Source organism: Odontesthes bonariensis, chromosome 6 (genome assembly GCF_027942865.1).
Source record: "Odontesthes bonariensis isolate fOdoBon6 chromosome 6, fOdoBon6.hap1, whole genome shotgun sequence".
NCBI classification, from domain to species: domain Eukaryota; kingdom Metazoa; phylum Chordata; class Actinopteri; order Atheriniformes; family Atherinopsidae; genus Odontesthes; species Odontesthes bonariensis.
In genome coordinates, this window is record NC_134511.1 from 26957550 (window position 1) to 26978567 (window position 21018).

The 21018-nt window shown below is 40.1% G+C and overlaps 1 protein-coding gene across 10 annotated transcripts in view; it reads left to right on the forward strand.

Annotated features, from left to right (window-relative positions):
* cacna1ba (calcium channel, voltage-dependent, N type, alpha 1B subunit, a) overlaps positions 1-21018 on the forward strand; it is a 184394-nt gene that overhangs the window by 40996 nt on the left and 122380 nt on the right. For all 10 annotated transcript variants that reach the window (XM_075468182.1, XM_075468188.1, XM_075468184.1 and 7 more), the window contains exons 3-5: positions 5646-5737; positions 8235-8387; positions 11740-11927. In XM_075468182.1, coding sequence (XP_075324297.1) covers positions 5646-5737; positions 8235-8387; positions 11740-11927 — 433 coding nt within the window. The remainder of the gene's footprint in view (positions 1-5645; positions 5738-8234; positions 8388-11739; positions 11928-21018) is intronic.

Below are 21018 nucleotides of genomic sequence, written 5' to 3' on the forward strand. Positions count from 1 at the left end.
ATCAAATAAAATACAAAAATGGTCAGACAAGGCCAAATCAATAACCACAACAGAAGAAATATCAACACCTTTAGAAATGACCAGGTCCAGAATGTGACCTTAAAGGTGGGTAGGTTCTGTTACATGTTGCCACAAACCAAACATGTCCAGCACAGAAGAAAATTCTTTGGCATTACCATCCGTCATATTATCTATGTGAATGTTAAAATCCCCGGTCAAGATAAAATGGTTAAAATCAGTCGAAATAACAATACAAAAATTCAGAAAATTCATCAATAAAACTTGCACAGTCTCCTGGAGATCTGTAAATGATTAAGAACAGAATTTTAGGAACACCCTTTAAGATAAAACTAAGATATTCAAAAGAAGTGAATTCACCAAATGAGATCTTTTTACACTGGAATATATCTTTAAATAAGGCAGCTTCCCCCCCCAATTTTCCTCCCATTTCGGCATTTATCCATAAAACTAAAATTTGGGGGGGCTGTTTCATTAAGAACAGTAGCACTTGTGCTCTCTGTTAACCATGTTTCTGTCAGAAAAAGAAAATCTAAATTGTGTGAAATTATGAAGTCATTAACTAACAGTGACTTATTGGACAGAGATCTAATATTAACTAAGGCTAGCTTTGTGGAGTTTACACTGGTCTCTGTTATCCTTCAGTCTAATCTGTACAGTCTTTGTACATGTTTGGGTGTGCCGTCCCAACAGCATGACGTAAGTGTGCACCAAGTAATCTGCATCCAGTTCGATTCGGATGCACGCTATCAGGTCTGAAACGCTCCTTACAGTTCCAAAAGATATTAAAGTTAGCAATGAACTTAATCCCATGGGCGATGCATGCATTTGACACCATGTCAAGGCCAAGAAGTCTACTGAAAAGTTCAATTTCATTACCCACAGAAGGAATGGGGCCAGAAATGGAGACACAGTGTGCTCTATAGTGACACAGTCTCTCCAACAGCAGAGAAATGTCTTTCTTCAGGATCTCAGAGCCAGTCTTCCTTCTCAAAATATCAAGACCCTGTGTGGACAATGATCCTCGTGCCATCTGGATGAGTAGACAGAATGGTCGGCAAAATATCTATCACTTCCCTGACTGATGTATCAGAAAAAGTTATATTTTCCGTCTTTGCCATTCTGACATGCTGTGTTATAGAGTCTCCGCTCAGAATGGTGTCTATTGCTTTTTATGTGGAGGTGTCGATCACTTCTGTAGTCCTCACCTTGGTTGTGGGATTTGGGCTTTTCCTGATAATCTGGTTAGCCCTTGGCTGAGGTTTGGGGCCATTTCTCTTGTTTTCATTCATGTTTGCATTACATTCATCATCACACATTCTATTTGAAATCAACGGATCGTATCTATTATGCAATGAAACTTCAGGTGGCGGAGTGAGTGCTGAAGGTTTAGGTTTCGTGCTGGGTTTACCTCTGCGACGGACAACATGAGACCAGATCCTAGCTGGGGTTGATGACTTTGGTTTGGCACCAACACTGTTCCAGTGGGAGATATCAGTCGGACCGTCCGGTTTGGGAGCTTCACCAGATATTCCAGTGTCATTTGGACCTATCCAGGGGAGTGTGTCAGCCAGGTCTGCAGTGTGAGATTCCACATCAGCTGTGATCCCGTGTAGAAAGATCTGAGTTAGTCCTTTGGCACATGAAGGCTCCACAGCCTGCACAGGAGCTATAATAGAGTCAATAAATTCCTTGTTGTTACAAATGTCTTGCAGCGTTTCAATCCTCTTCTCAAGGGACCTGCTAAAGCCAAGAAATGGGAAGCAATTAGGAGTGCTGTTTATTCAATGTCACCTGTAGTTCGTAATGTCACCGAAATAAAAAAAAAGAAATAGTTTAATATGAAAATAGCTTAAAAAAAAACCTGTCTCGCCATGGGCAGGAACTCGATGACTGCAACTAAAGCCGTGCAATCAGTTGTTGCCTCATCATGATGGCACTTTGATGGGGCGGTCCATGAGGGGGGTCTTCTGGCACCACACCTTCTGGTCTGCCTGGGCTGGTTCAGGTTGTAGGAGACCCTCGTTCATGGCAATACTGTGCAAATCTGGCATGCCTTCTCTTGGCTATGGAGCAGTTTGCCCCCCGCTGTATTGAGACACACCCACCTGTCCTTCAGCTCATTGCGCTCCACGACAGCACGGGTGCTTTGATGCGTATATGTGTCTCGTGCTCCAATTATGATTGGCAGTCAAGCCACGGCATGAAAGTCCCTCTTAATTTGTACTTGTTGGACAGCGGTGTATGGGGAATTTGATGTATCGTGGGTGATAAACTAATGAGAGCTTTGATAAACAAGGGGAGCGCACAACTCACAGAGGACTGGGACACACCCGATCTGTCTCCAATCTCCCTCTGAAAGCTTCCAGTGGCCAAAAATCCAAGGGTGGTGAGGACCTGGACGTGTGGTGGGATTGGGTTTGATCGGCGTGTTTCTCTCTGGAGTTGTGGCTCTAGCAAGCTGCATATTTGCAGCAGCACAGTCCTTGGCAGTCTAAATTGCGATGTCAGCCATTCGTCTGTCTCCACGTGGATATCTACAAGGTCTCTTCCAAGAGCCTGACGCGCTAAAGCATCCAAAAGTAACAAGTCAGCAGCTGGTTACACTTCCCATTGACCTTGTTATATACAGATTCAAATTAACCTTCAATTAGTGCATAATTCAAGTTAAACAGAATAATGTCAGCATCATTATGGGGTATAATGTATATATTTATTTATGTTTGCTTCAAAGTAATTAAATACACAATCCAGTAGTCAAGCAAACTTGATTTGAATAACAACGGACTATTTTACGAAACTCCTACGACAGCTCTGGATCACTCGTAAATTCTGTTCGTACCTCAAAGAAAATGTAAAATACGAAAAGATTGGTGAATGCGCAAATTCTCTGAAATCACTCGTACGGACGATTTAAGAACAAATCTGTGCGTACGAACGGTTCTTGCATGAGGCCCAATGTTCTGTCCGATTCTCTTTGTAAACAGGAGGGCTAATACCGTTTACAAATACACAATTAAAAGAAAAAGAATAAAAATATAAAATTATATCCAAGACTTGTGGAAAGAAGTAGAATGATTTAAAAGCGAATAAAGCAGTAAGCAGCAGGGGTAAGCAGAGACACGTCTGCACTCTTCAGAAGCAGGAAGTAGCAGAACAATGCATACAGTAAACCGATTCCTCATCACCAGTAGCCCCAGACACATCTAAATATGCAGAGCTTTTACAGTTCTATATGTGACATAAAATATATCTGGCCTTACGTGGCTCTCAGTTCCAGTTTTTGTGGTTCACTGTGGGGTAACAAAGGAAACCAATTTGGTGGATTTCAGATCAGGGATTAAGTTTATAGCAGTGGGCTTTTTTCAGTTCTTTTTTCTCACCCCCATACTTTATTCACCTTAGCTTCTCCCAGTCCTCCATCCCCTGCTGGTCATCAACTTCCCTCTTATAGCAAATGTTTTTTCTTCTTTTTTGAACCAGCTGAGAACCTTTTCCCATCTTTATACTACCTCTACATTATACATTATACCTTTCTTAACATTGTCCTATAACTGATTATTCTTCTACACTACACTATTCTTTTTCACCACTGCTGTTACACACCCTTTTTTCGGCACAGAAATAGTTTATCTTCTATTTTTGTTTTGTTTTCTTCTTCTTGCCTACTTTCATTCTATCATGTTGTCTACCCTTTTTCATACTTTTTTTCTTGTCCACTTATTCCATCTATAACCTTATTATTTATTTAACATTGTGTTTTATCTTGGCACGTAGTTTAAAAAAAAAAAACATCTTATTTTTAACCCCTCTTAATTTGAATTAGCTGTGGTGATGGTATGGTTATTTCTATAGGTAATGGCCTCAGTCCTAGATATACAACCCCTAACACAGATTGTACCACTCAGAGTAACAAATAAGTTAATCAGAATACATTAGTTGCATACACAATGATGTATTAAGAACATGACTTACTCATAATGGTGTGAATTGAGTAGTCAGACGATCTGGCCAGACATTCTCCAAGAGCCAGGTCTTCACTGTTACTATGTTTAGCAGAGGTTGGTACCAACAGTGATTCAAGATGAAACAAAAACATGAACCAGGGATAGTTTGATCTGTAACTGCTCTAACTTAAAGGAGAACTGCAGTATTTTCAACATTAAGCCTCTTTTATGAGTCGTCTGCAATGTTTTAGAACCCCCCTCACCGCTTTTTTGAATTTTACTGCTGTCTCTGGTATTTGCCTAATTTTGATTCTTCTCAACCTGCTTCAGAAAAGCAAGTCATATGCATGTCCAAAAAGGTCCGTAAAAGCACCATAAACGTCCGTTTTCAAAATCATCAACTCACCGGAGTGGTTACTGGTGTGCACTGGTAATCCATATCAAATTTCGTTGCGAAAAGTTGCTTCTGTCGTGTTTTATTCGACATTTTGTACTGGATGTTCGTTGATATTACTCCGCCACTGCTAAGAAAATAGTTCGAGCATGAACGAGCTGCCAAATGAAACATGACAGAAGCAACTTTTCGCAACGAAATTTGATATGGATTACCAGTGCACACCAGTAACCACTCCGGTGAGTTGATGATTTTGAAAACGGACGTTTATGGTGCTTTTACAGACCTTTTTGAACATGCACATGACTTGCCATTCTGAAGCAGGTTGAGATGAATCAAAATTAGGCAAATACCAGAGACAGCAGTAAACATCAAAAAAGCGGTGAGGGGGGTTCTAAAACATTGCAGACGACTCATAAAAGAGGCTTAATGTTGAAAATACCGCAGTTCCCCTTTAAATACATGAAGGGCCACATTCATTAACTGCTCTGAATTCAGCAAAAGGTTATTGATATTGTTACTATGCAAAAAAAAAAAAAAGCATAATTATCACACCATACACCAGGTTGACATCTAAGGTTAAGCTTATGATGACATTTTATTTTCTGTAGAATGTCCATGTGTGTTTCCCTTCTCCCCCTAATCCCCTCTAGACTTGCTGTGGCAGGGCAAGAATCTGCTGCATGACCCACAGTCTCTCCATTGCCAGGGTGCACCTTTAAAGGTGTAAGTGAAAGGCATATCTGGTGAGACTAGAATTTTATTACTGAATTGTAATATGCTTGTTTTGGCAACCGCATCACTGACACTTTACCTTTTGTGGCATTTTCCAGTAAAACATTCAGTTTACTAAACTCATCTTCTTCTCCATTATGTTGCTGACCTTGAGCAGAGCTCTAAAATGTGTCACAATTCTCTGTTGGGTGGTTTGATACAGAAAAGTATCAATGGGTCTTCCGTAACAATATACTGGATAGTTAAACACGGCATTTCAAACTGGGATCTTCCTCCCTTTTACTGTGTTCGATACAACTCTGATGTGCATCCCAAAACATAAAATTAGACATTTATATCAATTTGTTCTTGTTATTTTCAATATATTCATTTATTTTTATTTATCTCATTTGAGCAAATAATTTATGAACTTGGATTATGCAATGTCTTCTCATTTTTAGTCTAATTTTGTGAGCAACACTTGCCCAATCTCACATTGCCTTTTTGGCAAAGACTTGAAAGATGTTCTAAATGGAAAGCTGTTTGTAATCTGGCCACTGTTGTGTGTGCAGGATCCTGGCCACTGTGGGTGCTGACTTTGATTTGAGAACACTGAGGGCAGTGAGAGTACTACGGCCCCTCAAACTGGTCTCCGGCATTCCAAGTAAGGTTTCAGATAATGTTACTGCAGATGATGATAACAATTCAGAACCATACCAGGAGAAATATGTTGTTAACACAGCTTTCCATATCAACATGACGTAACATGTTTTGATCCAGTACTTTGTGATTTGTTATTTTATGGGTACTGTGTTATTGTGAGTTTTTTCCTGTAAAACATTAGCCAAGATGAGGTTGCAGAAAATTAAACTCTTATTTATAGCACTCCGTGTGAAGATAATCGACTGTCACAGAGCACAGAGTAAATAAGCTGTGCTGCAGCGGCCCACATCGATGACTTTATCCCAAGTGCAGAGGTGGGTAGAGTAGCCAAATATTGTACTCAAGTAAATGTACTGTTACTTCAGAAATATATGACTCAAGTAAAAGTAAAAAGTAGCCATCTAAATACTTACTTGAGTAAGAGTAAAAAAGTGCTTGGTGAAAAAACTAGCATTCAATCAGACAGACCGAAAAAAAAAAAAAAAAAATCATCTTTTTAGGTAAATTAGAGTTCATCCAATTGATGAAATAAATTAAAATTAATTAATTAATTACAAAATAGCTTAAATTAAAATAATCCAGGTAAATTCAAGTACTTCAATGAAAAATAAGAGACTTAGGAAATGTTTAAAACATATGTAACCCCTATGTTACCTAAAAAACAATCATTCACCTATCCATGTAAAGAAAAAAAAAACGAGTTTAGGAAACTTACTGCTACATGTTTCCTCAAGTTAGATGTTGAGTTTTGAATGCTGTAATGTCTGTTTGTTTTGGTTGACACAGAGGACAAATGATGTAGCTGCTGTTTGGCACTCTTTGTAAGGTAAACACGCTTTCAGTATGAGGCCTCGTCTGTGTCTTCATTTCCGACCATTGATTCTGACATTTTTCATCTGTTTCTTTGTTTGTTTGCTACGACTGTAAACTGTAAAGCTAACCCGTCCCGCCGCTGAGATTGAGTATGGTCACGTGATGAGATTGCACATCTACGTTTGATTGGTGAAACACAGTCAGATGGTAGAGCCTTTGGCGGAAGTCTCTCTCTCTGTCAAAAGAAAATATTCAAATGAGGCTTACGCGGGGGTGTAAGAATAATGACGCGTAGAATACCAAAGAGGTAAGAAGAAAAGTAACGAGCTCATTGTAGCCTAATGTAGTGGAGTAAGAGTACAATTTCTTCTTCACAAATCTACTCAAGTAAAAGTAAAAAGTATAGTGATTTAAAACTACTCCTATAAGTATAACTTTTTCAAAAACATACTCAAGTAAATGTAACTCATTACTACCCACCTCTGCCCAAGTGACCCGGGTGTAGAAAGCCCCCAATAACAACAACACGGCAGTTCTGAACAAACAGTGCAATACAGTGAACCCTCGTTTTTCGCGGGGGTTACGTTCCAAAAAGAACCCGTGATAGGCGAAATCCGTGAAGTAGAAACCTTTTTTTTTTTTTTTTTTACAATTATACAATGAAATACTGCATAATGCATTGAAACCAAAGAACAAAACCTTTTTACAGGCCCAAGCATTTGTTTAACAAATAAAAGTACTGTATAAACGTTTTTTTTTTTTTTACAAATAACTACTGTAGCCTACTGTAAAATAATCATTTTCATCATCAATACAAACTGAATGCTTCAAATTGCGGAGATCAGTACCGCCCCACCGCGACCCGAGTCATTGGATTAGAAGGGGAGAAAATGAAAAATGATTATGCAAAAAAATACAAAGTACAGTACAGTGGGACAAATAGTGACTCACGTGTATTTCACTGCTCTTCTGACTGAGCCGCTGCATCCTGACTCCGCTCTGTAGCGTTTTTTTCTTCTAAAGCCCGCGGTGCAGGTGTGTTTTTTCGAGAGAAGGACATATCGGTAGTTGTTGTCGCTCTTTTTTCTTCTGGGCAAAAAGATTTATATATACCGACATGCCACCATCGATTATGTTTGAGAACTGTAATGAACGTGTACGTGTATATTTTAAACCGCAACGTTATTGACACACAGGTAGAGAAGAAGCGGAGAGACTGTTTAGCCAATCAGAATGTAGAACACAATGCACGATGCAAATCCGTGAAGCAGCGAGACCGTGAAAGATGAACCGCGTTATAGCGAGGGTTCACTGTAGTACATGTTCATTCATTCATTTGTCTTAAAGTATTGCTGAAATAAAGATAGATAATGTCTTAATAATGATAATGAATTGCTTTTTTAGATGCTGTATTGTCATGCCCTGTTCACTCCCGTTATATAGATATACGTGGATCTGGAGTGATCTAAATAGCGTCCGAAAGATGCTGACTTTCACCAAAATGTTATCGATGAGTAGATTAACATATTTTATGCCAGAAATAAGGTCCAGGTTTAAAAAAAACGAATTTCCCCTTTAAATTTTTGCCTCTGCTTTTCACTTGAAGACTTGGATTACTTCTCAGTAATCCATCCAGTCATCTTATCTGTCTTCAAAATAATGTTGTTTTTTTTGTTTTGCTTTAGGTCTTCAAGTGGTTTTAAAATCCATTATGAAAGCTATGGTACCTCTGCTACAGATCGGCCTATTGCTCTTCTTTGCCATCCTCATGTTTGCCATCATTGGCCTCGACTTCTACATGGGGAAGTTCCATCGCACCTGCTTCAGGACAGACACATGTACGTATCCTGGGAATAAACAAGTGTCCACATTATTTTTTAAACTTGTATAACCTTCACTTAGGATATTGTGGTGGTATTGACATTTTGAAATGGACCAGTAGTCATATAACAGTAACATATGGATACTGTTGTACATACATACATACATATAGTAGAGTTCTGCACAGTACCTTAGCTGTTCCTAGAACTGCGCTCGTCAGGACAGATATCTCTGATGTTGTGGGTTCCTGTCTGGTGTGGTAGACCCCAGTTTCTATTGCTACTGTGCTCAGGGACTGTTCTTGAGCTGCCATGTTTAATGCCTCTGTGCTGTCTTTCAGACCATCTTTTTCTAGTCACTGATAAATTTATCTTTCCATGATGGTTCCTTCTCTTCTTCCTTCCCTCCCCCGGGTTTCAGTTGCCTGATATATTCTTGGATTTTTGTTGTTTCATGCTGGATAGTGGGTCTGTTGCTCAAAAGCCCCCGGCTTCCCTCCTTCCACTTAGTGTACAATCTCAGGGTGCTGGACTTGGGGTGAAACCCTCCTTGCATTGTGAGGAGCTTTCTTGTCTTGATTCCAGTGGCTTCTATCTCCTCATTTAGCCAGGTTTTTATATCAGTGGGGTATCTGATGACTTGCAGTGCATATGCGTTGATGGCTCTGACTTTGTTCTTTCCATTCAGCTGACTCTTCAGGACCTGCCTTACTTTGTAGGTAGTGGCTAACTTCCTTGTGGCCTTCTCATGGTTGCCATTTTCCTATGGGATCCCAACGTACTTGAAGCTATCCAGAACGTGTCAATTCAATTCATTTTTATTTATATAGCACCAAATACAACAAATGTCATCTCAAGGCACTTAGATAATAAAGTCCAATTCAAGCCAATTGGAATTCAATTAATTGTAATCATAATTATTTATAAAATAATCCAATTCATTCATACAGAGCCAATTCAAAAACTATTTCCTAGCTTAGGAAACCAACAGATTGCACCGAAACTTGTCTTCAGTCCAATCTCCCGTCCTGAGCGTGCCTGAGGCGACTGTGTAAAGGAACGACTCCCTTTTAACAGGAAGAAACCTCTGGCAGAACCAGACTCAGGAAGGGTGGCCATCCGCCTCCACCAGCTGGGGTTTGAGAAGACAGAAAGGGGGGGGGGGGGGGGGGGGGCACTGTAACACCATTCAAAGGATATCTGTTGGAACAGGGAAACACGAGTTAATGACCACAACAATGTCACATGTACATAATATCATTTGAGAAATTAAACAGGAGAAAAAGAGAGTAAAGTGAGGAAAGGTGTGACAGATGAGGCCCCCCAGCAGTTTAGGCCTATAGCAGCTTAACTATGGGATGTTTCAGGATCACATGAGCCAACCCTAACTATAAACTTTATCAAAAAGGAAAGTTTTAAGCCTAGTATTAAAAGTGGAAATGGTGTCTGCTTCCCGGACATTTACTGGCAGCTTATTCCACAAGAGAGGGGCCTGATAACTGAAGGCTCTGCTTCCCATTCTACTTTTAGAAACTCTGGGAACCTCAAGTAAACCGGCAGTTTGGGAACGAAGTGCTCCGTTAGGAAAATATCTTATAATGAGATCTTTAAGATATGATGTAGCTCGGTCATTAAGAGCTTTATATGTGAGGAGAAGAATCTTAAATTCTATTCTGAATTTAACAGGGAGCCAATGAAGAGAAGCTAAAACTGGAGAAATATGATCTCTCCTGTTAGTTCTCATCAGAACTCTGGCTGCAGCATTTTGGATCAGCTGAAGGCTTTTCAGAGAATATGTGGGACAGCCCATAAATAAAGAATTACAGTAGTCCAATCTTGAAGTAACAAATGCAGGGACTAGTTTTTCTGCATCACTCTGAGACAAGATGTTCCTGATTTTAACAATATTACGAAGATGAAAGAAGGCAGTCCTAGAAACCTGTTTTATATGCGAGTCAAATGATAAATTCTGGTCAAAAACAACTCCAAGGTTCCTCACTGTAGAACTAGAAGCCAAGGAAATACCATCTAGAGTAACTATATAAATAGACAATTTTCCCCTGGAGCGCTCAGGTCCAAAGATAACGACTTCAGTTTTGTCTGAATTTAGAAGCAGACAGTTCTGAGTCATCCAGGTCTGTATGTCTTTAAGACATGCTTATAGTCTGACCAACCTATTGGGTTAATCTGGTTTTATAGATAAGTACAACTGGGTATCATCAGCATAGCAATGGAAATTTATGCCATGCTGTCGAATAATGTTACCTAATGGAAGTATGTATAAAGTGAAAAGAATCGGTCCAAGCACAGAACCCTGGAGAACTCCATGACTTACTCTGGTGTGAGGAAGGTTCTTCATTTACAAGAACAAACTGAAATCTATCAGATAAATATGACATAAACCAGCCTAATGCAGTTCCTTTAAAGGGGAACTCCGGGGCATTTGAAGCGCATTTCCATTGCTAGAGGTTGTCAAATACTGATAGTAGGACACAGAGAGGTGCAAATCTGCGCTCCCTGTGTGGAGATCGCGCTGTTCGCACACCCTGTCATGCGAGGCTAATACGTGGTGGCTAAGGGGCAAGAGCTAAACCTTCCACGTAAAACAACAACTTGCACACTGCAGAAACGTCACACCACTTTATAAACCATCCGACAATAAAGTCACAAGCCTTACCATCAAAACCACATGCATGGTTCTCACATTACTGGCATGGGGATGTTACAAAACAACTTTATAAACAGCATGTAACTCACCGGCTTGTTGTAGGCTCGCGCATGTGAAAGCCCAAAAGAGTCGATGGACGATAATCCCATAGACAAAACAATTATCTTCTCTAGAAAAACTGCGTTCAAGTATTTAAAACATTACAACAATACATGCCCAGTAATATTGTTTTAATGTTTTAAATACTTGAACACACATTTTTTTTTCATAGTAGAAAAAAAAATTATATGTTGAGCTGATGCAATGCTGACACAGAATAGGTCAATTAAGTAAGGCAACATATACAGTATTGAGGTTTTAGCTCAGCATCCTGATGAGAGAATACACACTCACAAAACTAAACTTTAAGATGTCATTCACATAGGTATTTTGATTACTTTGCCTGTGGATGCTATGAATAATTAGTCCTGTATTATTGGTGATCAGATCATATAAGTCTGTGAAATATGAAATGCATTTTTTTTATAAATGTTATAATATATTTATCACCATCTGTATACTAATATATTGTAAAACTGACGGCATGTTTTTCCATATCCTACAATGAGATGACTTCATACCTTCCCAGCCCTCTCTCTAAAAATAGTTCAGCATGTTTTTATGTATTTGACTGTGTGTAAATGTGTATATTTTTGGGTGTAGATGAGCTGGCAGCAGATTTCCCCTGTGGCCTGGAGGCTCCAGCAAGGACCTGTGGCAACGGCACTGTCTGTCGGGAATACTGGATTGGACCCAACTTTGGTATCACCAATTTTGACAACATCCTTTTCGCTATTCTCACCGTTTTCCAGTGCATCACCATGGAAGGATGGGTGGACATCCTCTACAATGTGAGTCCATTAATAGAACCTCTGCCTACCCTCAGCTATCTCTAGCATCGCTATAGGACTGTGGAGGTGATTCTGTGCATATGAAGAAGTAAAATTGCGGCTAAAAAATGACGACATCATCTTTCAATAATGATAACATTTAAAAACACCGAAGGCCTATTACTTAGGATAATTTTTAGAGGAGATATATTTTACAATAAAACAATGTTTTCAACTATTGCTAACTGAGCTATATGTTGTTAATCAAAAACAATATTTGTATTCACTATTTATTTTGAGTCAAGCTCAGATCTCAAAAATCTGTGCAAAAGTCTGCAGTTTTTGTGAAGTCTGTTTCAGAGGCGAACACAATGAGTTTGTACGAAGATATATAACTATCTTTAGTCAAGAGTGTATTATTTTGATTTGAGAGCAGACCACATCATTTTCATGTTCAAATATACTCTTTTCCCTCTAAACTCTGCCCTCGCAATGAAAAAGTATGCATGCAAAATAGGCTCTGCTTCAACTCAAAGCTGTCTGTCTGCTCTCAGGTTAACTGTTGTGTGTAAAAATGTCATTCTCTTTGAGCCCTAATCCTTGCACTTGGTATTCTTTTATGTGCTCACAAATTTCCTCTCCTCTCAGATTTTCTCTGTTTGCTGGGATAGCTGTTAGACAACACTGTCAAAAATCCCAGCTAATAGAGTGCCAGGCAAGATGCTAACATCATTGCCTTCTTGTAGATTCACTTGTTTTACTGCACAGTGTCACTGCCAGCGGATTTCTGCTTAACTGGGTTCAACCGATCACTCAAATACTTCTGCCATTTTTCCATTACATCATAGATATTGATTGGAGAATCATCATCGGAGAGAATCATCATCTGTGGGCTCAAACAACAACATCTCTGCATTAGGACACACACTGATATGTCATTTATCTTATTTGTGTGCACATATTGCATGTTGTGCATAGGAATAAGAACATGAGCATGTTTATTAAGTATGGATTTTCAGATTGATCTATTTTCCTCTTGTGATTGTGCTTGAGTCCTGTAAGTCATTTCAGTGACTCCTAAAGGATCTTGAAACCCTTAAAAAAGGTCTGTTGCAAATTAATTTGTTACAATAACTATGCCATGCTCCTATTTTATTTCTATTACTGCATTTCTGAACTGAAACATTCTAACAGTAAAAGGGATTAACACAATAAAAACACAACTAGTGTGGTCAGGGGTACATACATATGTTTCTGGTGAAGTTAAAGTTTAAACATTTTTCTGGATTGGTTCAGTATAGAGCGAAAATATGTCATATGACCATACAGCTTCAAATAGCCTAATATATGATTTCAGAACTTTTTGTTGACTTCACTCTTTTTTTTTTTCAGAAAAAATTATTATTGATTATTTATTACATTTTAGATACATAATTAAGCAAAAAATAAACTGATATCCAGTCCCTGTAATTCCAGTATAATCAGTTTAACTTATTCGAAGAGAGATTGTTGAATATGATGCAGCAATTAAGAGGTCAGCCACCCTGCAACCAATCTCATCTGCAAATTAGCTTCCAAACAGGACTGGAGATGCTAAATGTGCTGACTTTGCTGGACTGTGTGATCCATTTATGCAAGGAATCTGTTTGATGATTGATGATGATGAAATTTTCTTTATTTTTTTGATTGTTCAATCTGTTCTTTCTACTAGTCCTTGTGAAGCTGGATGATAGACTGCACCAAACTTATGTCTAATTCCAAACATATTTTCCACTTCTCTTACTTCTTCATTAGAGAAGTGAGTACCATTGTATGATCTTATCACTTCTGGTACCCCAAATCTTGGATAATTTCTCTTTTAAGCCATTTAATGACTTATTTTATTCCTATACCTATTCCATTGATCTAGTCCCGTCTTGTGGCTCCTTTCTCTCGCCATGCTTGCTTTTCAGATGGAGCAGCTGCTTCTTGGGTTGATTTAGGTGTACAACGGGGGTGCTGGCTGTGGTCACAAAACCTTTTCTTATAAATGGATTAATCTACCTTTTCCAATCAGAGCAGCTCAGACCTTACCTGACTCCCGCCCTCTGGTATTCGCATACCATCTGGGACGAGCCCACAACCAACATGATTTCAAATGGGGCTATTTTTTCTGAAAGGGAACGCCCCGCGTGTAGTTGGTGAACGCAGCCAGATGACGTGAGTCAGGTTAGCTCAGACCTCTAATTATTTAAAATGTTCTAAAATTCACTCCTTTTCTCAGTTTGTTAATCTGGTTGAGTGGCATCTCTTTAACTGTAAACATTTTTTTATTTCTATTTCACTCATTCTATCCAATGTTATACTGTTTAATTCAATCAATATTTATCTAAAGGCTTAGAAACTGCTAATAGTATTGATATATTGTTTTGCTTGTACAGCTCTCTGGTCACTGTGGCTGTTTTTAAATGTGCCATAAAAACAAACCTTCACTTGACTTGTTATGACTCAGACTCACTGCAGCTATCTTTAAATTTCTTTCTTTTTTTTTTTTCTTAAAGAGTTTTCCTCTTTAAAAAAGTCATAGGTGATATCTGACTCCCGTAGCACCTTTTATTGCTGTGTTTTTTTTTAATACCATAATAATTTTATTTATTTATTTTTTAACCCCTTGTCCTGTCCAGCATTATGGCAGCAGAATTGTAATTTGAATACCGTTTATGCCAAACACATTTGAGAAGCCAAGGGAAGCTTTATGAATATAAAGCTCCCCTTGATGCCCATCAACTGCTTATTTATTTATCTATTTTTGTTACAATACTTAACATGTGATAGTGCTGAACCGGACTGGGTGACATAGAAAGAGGGAAAGCAAAGGAAAAAGAAAAAAAAAAAGAAAAAAAGGGAACAGAAATAGGAAGAAAAAATCATAGAAAACAATGAAAAATCAGACAACCAGCTGCTACACCTGTAAAAACAAAACTGAAGACAATCCACGGCTTTTGTGGGGAATCCAGCCTTAGAGCCACCAGGAGCACCTGTAAGCAGACAAGCAGAGAACAAACACACAAACAAATAAACAAAAAAGGACAAGCAGCAGCAATCACATATAACACAACTGTGGATACAGATGACCTTAAACCACAGGACAACACAACAACTGCTTAGTGAGCATGCTACTGGGCTAATGAATGTGTGTGAATGTGTGTGTTTGTGTGTGTGTGTGTGTGTGTGTGTGTGTGTGTGTGTGCATGAACATGCAATACACATAGCACAGGTCCCACATGATAACCGTGCTTAATTATGAGTGTATAAGTGTATAGGGCCACAATCCACATCCCCCCAGCAATCAGAAGCAGGCCGAGAGGGCCCCCAGACCCAGGCCACCAGCAGCCCACAAGGAGCACACAACCCGGGAAGCCCACCGCAGGGACAACCACGCATCCACCCAGAAGACAGCAGAGGATTTCCCCGGACAGAGCTCCCACAAGCATAGAGCAGAGCGCCGGGGGAACAACCAGCAGAACAACTCGTCTTCCTGGCCCCTCCCGCCCCAGGCCGCAACCAGGCAACAGGGGTGTGGGAAGACCCCTCCCCTCGCCCCTATGGCTCTTCCATATATTCTAATAGTGAGCATTGAAAATTGAAGGGCAGGCAACCTTGTGGAACTGGGAGCGCGGCTCTCCGGGCAGCCTAAATACCCAAAGAGCTCAGCCCACCAGATACCACTCAGTGCTACCATCCCCCAAGACCTAATGTGTGTGTGTCTGATGAGTAGTGATGTCTAAGGTGTCAGAGCGGCGCGGCCACCCGACCCAGAGCCAGCGGCAACCACCCCATGGCCCCCAAGCGACCACGCCCCACACCGCAAGACAGCTCCACCCACAAGCCCCCCAAACTGCCAACCAGGCCAGACACACAGTCCCCCCCAGCAATGACCCGACCCCTACAACCCGAGAGACCACTAGACACCCGAAGCCAAACAGCACCCCCCCAGCACACAACCAACCGCCCAGAGCTGCGGGACAGCAACACACCACCCCCACTATGTGATAAAGCTAATCAGCGGGGACCAGAGAGAATGAAATTCTGCCAATTGATGTTTTGAGGAGGCAGACATTGTTTCCATACTAATATAATCTAAAAGAAAATTTCTAAACTGGTTAATACACAGATTGTTCTTTGCTTTCCAGTTCATGAGAATAGTTTTCTTTGCGATACATAGCACTGTGAGGACCATGTGTGCTGAGTTAATTTCCATGTTGATGTTGTCTAAGTCACCCAGTATGCAGGAATACTACACTTAAGCCATGTTGAGAGGTCCTCACAGACCTCAAGCCAGAACTTCTGGAGAGGCGCACAAAACCACAAAGCGTGTGCATAATTATCAGGTGTGTTATCTGTGCAATGTGAGCAGATATTTGAGTGTGTTAGACCCATCCTGAACATCCTTTGTCCTGTATAATGTGTTCTGTGAAGAATTTTGTATTGTATGAGCTGCAAATTAGAATTTCGAGTCATTCTGGTGGCGTGCGGTTCAAACATATTTGTGGCCAGAAGTTATGGTTAGAATTAGAACTGAAGGATAGATCTGCCTCCCATTTTGAGGATGGTAAAGAAATTGTGTGTCATCCATCTTAGACAGTAATTTATATATTTTTGATAGCAGTTTTGGTGTGCAAATGCTTAAAAATTCTGCTACCCAAATAGGGAGTTGTAAGTCTGGCTGGTGGAGGATATATATCTTAGTTATTATAGACTTAAGTTTTTGGTATTCTAGAAATTTATAGCTGCCTAGCCCATGTTGTGAAATGAGCGCATCGGATTATATGTTCCAGATGTTTTATTCATTTGTTCTTCCATAGAGTAAAGTTTAGCATTTTTTGTTTTGCAGGAGGGTTTAAGTTTACACGGGAGAAGTGAGGACTTTGTAATTTTAAGAAATTCCCACCAGGCTGTCAGAGAGGTGCTGATGTTAATGCTTTTGTTTTACGTTTGGGCTAATAAGTGGCAGGTCCGAGATTTCCATATTATCACATAATGCTTGTTCTATATTCATCCATGGTTCATCTAGTGGGCTAGGTTTAAACCATTTTGATATATATTGTAACCCATTGGCTAAGAAATAGTGCTGAAAATTAGGTAAATCTAATCCACCACTGTCCTTGGTCTTCTATAGAGTTTTTTAAATAATACGTGGTGGTTTGTTTTTCCACAGAAATTTGGAGATGCATGAATCTAGTGACTTAAACCAAGAAGCGGATGGTTTTATGGGGATCATTGAAAACAAGTAGTTAACATTTGGTAATACCATCATTTTAATGGTAGCGACTCTCCCCGTAAGTGATATGGGTAATGACTTCCAACGAGTGAGATCATCCTCTACTCTCTTTAAGAGTTGAACATAATTTAGCTTTGTTAGCTCTGAGAGCCTGGAGCAAATGTTTATGCCTAAATATCTAATATTTCCTGACTGTAAAGTGATTGCAGGTATATGTCAGGATGTGGTGTAGGAGGACACGGATGCGGACTTTTCTCAAAGAGAGTGATTTATTAACAAAAAACAAAGTGCAAAACAAAAGGCGCGGCAAAGCCGGATTCTAAAAACGTTGCTATTAACAAAACAAAACAAAAGAACATGGCATGGAATAAATACTTAACTTTGACAAAAACGTGGCAATCATGGGAATCGTGGCATGGGTTACAGACTGACATCAGGTAAGGAACCAACAAACAGACAGGGGAGACCGGAAACTAAATAGAGGGCTGGGAGTGATTGGAGAGTGAGTGCAGCTGGAGACAATGGACAGGTGAGGGGAATAAACTAATTACCTGGGTGAGGGAAGTGAAGGGAAAACTAAACATGGACTGAAAACAAACATAACCTAAACATGAAAACCAAAAACGTGAGTCTCTGGACGTGACAGTATATTCTTGAAAACTACAGTTGATGGGCAGAACTGTGGTCTTAGACCAGTTGATAGAGTAGTCAGAAAGTGCTGAGAATTTATTTATGAATGTGATCGTGTGAGTGAGAGATGTCTGTGAGTTCTGAAGGAAAAGTAATACATCATCAGCATAAAGACTTATTTTATGTTCAATATTTTTGGAATGGATGCCTTTAATATTTCTATCTTGTCTGATAGCAGCTGCTAAAGGTTCGATGAAGATGGCAAAAAGTGAGAGTGAAAGTGGGCAACGCTGTCTGGTACCTCTCTGCAGACTGAAGCTTGGAGAAATTTGATAATTTTTCCTGACATGCATTTGGGGAGCTATATAGTATCCTTGTCCAGTTGATGTAGTACAACCCAAACCCGAATTTGTTTAATGCTGCAAATAAGAATTTCCAGTTAACTCGATCAAATGCTTTTTCAGTATCTAGAAAGACAATTGTGGTTTCCAATGGTTGATGGTAGAATAATCTGAGATGAATTAGTATACGTGTGTTACTGGATGAGTGTCTACCCTTTATAAGGATAAAGGGTATGTATAAGGGGAGTTATTTTTTTCTATTCTTTTGGCGAGGGCTTTGCAAATTTTTTTTAGTTCTACATTAATTAATGATATTGGGCGGTAGCTGGATGGAAGTACAGGGTCTTTTAAATAATGTTAGCAGAATTCATGTTTGAGGATAATCTGCCATTCTCCTTTACTTGTAATACCACTTTGTGAAATATAGGTTCCAAAACAGTCCAAAATTCTTTGAAGATCTCAGCTGGAAAACCATCTGGTCCTGGGACTTTGTTACTAGGCATATGTTGAAGGGCTTCTTGGAGTTCTTCTGTTGAGAGAGGTGAATCCAAAGCCATGGCCTGTTCAAGTTGTAATTTTGGAAGGTTGATGTTACTAAGAAACTGATCTATGTTTCTGTCTGATGGATCATTTTTTGATGAATATAAGGATTTATCAGAATCAGAATCAGAATTCGTTTTTATTGCCATTGTTAGTGAACAGTGTTCACTAACTAGGAATTTGCTGCGGCGTAAGGTGCAAACATGTAACAGGGATATAATGATAAAGAATAAAAATATATGAATACAAAATGTACAAGGTGTGTACAACAATACACAGTAACCAATATACAGAGCAACAACAGTGCAGTTTCGTTAGTGCAATTTTAATGATGGTAAAGTGAAGTAAAGTGTCTGTGGCAGGTTATGAAGTGATTATGAAGTGTTTATAAGTCTGACTGCAAGGGGGAAAAAACTGTTTTTGTGACGGGAGGTCCTAGTCCGAATGGACCGAAGCCTCCTGCCTGAGGGGAGTGGTTCAAATAGTCCATGTGCAGGGTGAGAAGGGTCAGCTGTGATCCGACCTGCTCGCCCCATAGTCCTGGAGACGTGCAGGTCATGGATCGATGGGAGGCTGCAGCCGATCACCTTCTCTGCGGAGCGCACAACTCGCTGCAGTCTGTGTCTGTCCCTGGCAGAGGCCCCGGGATACCACACCGTGATGGAGGAGCAGAGGATGGACTCGATGATGGCCGTGTAGAACTGCACCATCAGCTGGGCCGGCCGCTCGGCCTTCCTCAGCTGTCGCAGGAAGTACATCCTCTGCTGGGCCTTCCTGGTGAGGGAGCTGATGGTCGGCTCCCACTTGAGGTCCCGGGTGATGGTGGTGCCGAGGAACCGGTGACAATCCGCAGTGGTGATGGGGGTGTCAGTGAGGGCGAGGGGGGGCAGGGGGGCTGTGGATTTCCTGAAGTCAACGACCATCTCCACTGTCTTCTGGGCGTTGAGCTCCAGGTGGTTGCTGCTGCACCAGGTCACCAGCCGGTCCACCTCCCTCCTGTAGGCAGTCTCATCGCCGCCCGAGATGAGTCCGATGAGGGTGGTGTCGTCCGCAAACTTAATAAGTTTAACAGAGTCATGGCTGGAGGTGCAACAGTTAGTGTACAGGGAGAACAGTAGAGGTGACAGTACACAGCCCTGTGGAGATCCTGTGCTTAATGTCCGAGTTGCAGAGACACTCTTCCCCAGCCGCACGCGCTGACTCCACTATAGAAGTCCCTAAAAGCATTGTTGATTACATCAGGGTCATGGATAATATTTCCTTCCGAATCCCTAACAGAAGTGATTGTTGTTTTCTCTTTGTTTATCTTTAATTGATTTGCTAAGAACCTTTCAGATTTATTGCCATGCTCAAAATTCTCCAAGCAAAGTCTTTGTATCAGGAACTGTGTTTGTTTATCAATAATTTGATTTAGTTCAAGTTTAGCTTTCCTTAATTCATTCAGTATGTGTTCCTCTTTGGAGGCACTGTGGACAACTTCTAATGATTTAATCCTGAGTTCTAAATCTGATATTCTTGAACTTTCCCTCTTTTTCTTATTTGATGAAAAAGAGATTATTTTGCCTCTCATAACTGATTTTCCCGCTTCCCAGAGAACACAAGCTGAAATTCTTGGCAGGTCATTATTTTCTAGATATATAGACCATTCCCTTTTGAAATAATCGATAAAATCAGGGTCTTTTAGTAATGATGTATTAAATCTCCAGTTTCTAACTGGTGGTGAAATTTACTCTTCTATGAATCAGAATGGCTACACCTCTTTGTTTGGAGTTGTAACAGGCTGAGTACACATGAGGAAACTTAACAAAGTTAAACAAAGTATTTATTAGTGGTCACATGTAAAGTATGGCAGCGCTGGACTCAGTGACAGAGCTCTCACAGGAAATCCGTCAGCCCTAGCCCCGATATCTGGAAAAATTTCATATTTATGTTCACCTTTATCTCACAGAGGTTGGACTTACACTCGTCTGAGTATAATTGACCAGTTATTAGTGACATGAGCAGGCCAACCACCGTCTTTGTCCTGTTCTTTGTATGTGATAAACAACATGTGTGTGAGTGTTGTTTTAGGCATGTATCTAATGTAACAGACCTATCTGACAAGATGGAGAAGCATCACTGTCCCAGTTATTTAGTCTTGTTATGCCATCTTAAGGTCTTGGACCATTCAAGGACATACATTGCGTAGTATGAGCAGAGTGGAAAAGTACAAACTAGGAACATAGGCTATTTAGAAAAATACAGAATATGGATACATCATGTCTAAGAACAAAGCCAATTATAACAATTCTGTTGTGATGTAAACATACGTGGCTCAGCCAATGTTTATCTGCAACTCTCT